This window comes from Sinocyclocheilus anshuiensis, unplaced genomic scaffold, assembly GCF_001515605.1.
Source record: "Sinocyclocheilus anshuiensis isolate Anshui unplaced genomic scaffold, SAMN03320099.WGS_v1.1 scaffold2162, whole genome shotgun sequence".
Classification (NCBI taxonomy): Eukaryota; Metazoa; Chordata; class Actinopteri; order Cypriniformes; family Cyprinidae; genus Sinocyclocheilus; species Sinocyclocheilus anshuiensis.
This window is the reverse complement of record NW_015558536.1, coordinates 33,340-35,862: the sequence shown is the minus strand read 5'-3', so window position 1 is coordinate 35,862 and position 2,523 is coordinate 33,340. Positions and strand designations below refer to the sequence as shown.

General features: G+C 34.4%; 1 protein-coding gene across 1 annotated transcript in view; it reads right to left on the bottom strand.

Moving 5' to 3' along the window:
• LOC107679372 (ephrin type-B receptor 1-like) overlaps positions 1 to 2,523 on the bottom strand; it is a 27,529-nt gene that overhangs the window by 19,125 nt on the left and 5,881 nt on the right. The window contains 1 exon segment of the mRNA XM_016474891.1: positions 49 to 119. Within this exon segment, the coding sequence (XP_016330377.1) occupies positions 49 to 119 (71 nt within the window).

The following is a 2,523-nucleotide window of genomic DNA, read 5'->3' as shown; positions in this document are numbered from 1 at the left end:
TGTGTGTGTGTGTGTGTGTGTGTGTGTGTGTGTGTGTGTGTGTCTCACCTCAGGGTCACTGCTGGGGTAGATGGTCCATCTCAGATCAGACGTTTCTAGCTTTGTGTTCATCAGCACCTCTGTGAGATAGACAGAGAGAGAGAGCCAGACAGGTTTACAGCAGCTGTATAACACCATCTGATGAGAAACTCATGTGCGGTTTAGTTTGGACGACAGTAAAACACTCACAAATATACATACACACATTAATCAGACATCATAATCATAATCAAAGCCATGAGGTGGTTACATGATCAGAGCTTCATAACTCACTGCCTTCAACTGCTGAAGTAATTTTGATGTGACATCACAGTGTTCTTTCATAAAATTCAACTTGTTTCCAACTTGTAATTACGAGACAAAGACAAGAACGGTTTTTACAAGACGGAAACTCATAATTACATTGAATGTGACACGGCGTAAATGCAGCATTACTGTGGCTTTGATTTCAGACAAATTTAATTCAGTGTGATGTGTTTAGGATGAGTTTTTGCTCTAAATTACTGCACAGGCGTCTGGTGGAGGAACACTAATGCTGTGAAAACAGAGCGCTAGCAATCAACGCCCAGTTTAACATCTGAACCTATAAAACCTTCCAGCTCTTTCCATTTCATCTGTCATGATTAAAACGACAGTGAGTTCAGCGACTGCTGCTGCTTTACACAAAGAAGAGGAAGACCGAGGGAGGAGCGGGAAATGTCCCAGCTTTCTGTCTGTCTGTCTCTACTCCATTGTTTCCAGTGAAAACACAATGATACCCAGGAGGCAGTTCAGAGCCAAAAAAGTGATCGAGTGACATTTTCATTTATTACACACACACACACACACACACACAGGAGGGCTGGCAGAATTCCTGCTCATTCCAGAGTGTCCATGGAGCGGAACAGCAAAATTACAGCTCGCACTGGACACACACACTCACACACACCTCTAATCAACTCATCGCTAATTACAGAGTGAGACTGACAGAATGAGAGAGAACTTGAAGAAGATCCAGCAGTTCACACACACACACACACACACACACACACACACACACAAACATACACACAAATAAATGTGTGTGAAAGAGAAAATAAATCAAACAGATTCTCTGCTGTTTAGTATGACATATATACTATTATAGTCTTTTATTAATATTTTGAATTATCTTTTATTTTTAGTTTTATCTTTTATTTTCAGTTTTCATTTAAATTTTACTTAAATTTTTAGTAATTTTGTTATGTGCTTTTTACATTTTTATTAGTTTTTGTTCTTTTTAAATAATATAAATTAGGTTTAATATATTTTTATTTCAGTTTTACTTTTAATTTTGGCCTATGTGTTCAGTAGGGCTGCCACTAACGACTATTTTTATTTCTATTAAACTATCGACTAATTTATTGAATAATCGATTCATCTAAACGAATAATTTCCCACAAAAAATTTACCTCATACGTCATCCGCCCAGAGCTGCTTCTGTTTACAACAGTGAGCGCAAGCTAGATATCAAAGACCGTTTTTAATGTAACTCCGACTGGATTCATCTGAAAGAAAAGTCATATACACCTAGGATGCCTTGAGGGTGAGTAAAACGCAGCCTAAATTTCATTTTTGGGTGAACTAACCCTTTAAGAACATTTTATTAAACTATATTTTATTAAACCAAACGAAATCCAAATTTCTATGAAATCCTTTTTTTAAAGTAAAAGTAAAGAGCAACATAGAGTGCAAGAAGCAAGTGTCCAGATCACTGAAATCAGAGCTCGGTATTATAGTGTAAGAATGACAACATGTCCACGTGTTCTGGTCTACTAATAATACAATTATAAGCAAAAAACACTTTTTAAAGGAGTATTTACCAAAATTTATTTAGAGAAAAATGTAAATGTGCAGTATTTCTGAATTTTCAAACATTTGGTAAAGATAAAACTGTAAAACTCAATTAATTAGACAGACTTTTTGATTAACAAAATTTAATTTAACCATTCAAACAAAGTATAGAAAAATGAAAATGGAAAAAACCTGAATTTGGAAATAAAACAGATTTCATAGTGCCCTATAATTATAATTAATTTTTTGTGGTAATAAAAATAGATGTAAGTGAACAATAGCCTTTAAAATTACTTAAAATACATATATAATAGCAATGAGGCAATAATAATTAGTTCAAATAAAGTATCAAAAGCAAGAAATCATATAATTTTATTGAACAAAACTGTTAAAATACATAATGTATTATAAACAATATAATGTACAGTACACATTACAACAAAGGCCTGCAGAGGGCGCCAACAGCCAGATGATTGTTTTTACACATTACTGTGCGATCTAATCTGTTTAATATTAACCAAGCACCATTTCATTCAAATGTCCACTTAATCTTTAATATTTGGCCATTTGTTTAGGACAGAAACGCTATAGCCACTGTAACTAAATGAATATGTGGACATCAAAACGTGTAAACTCAGAGTGAGGGTTTGAGCTTTTATTTTGAAACCGCGA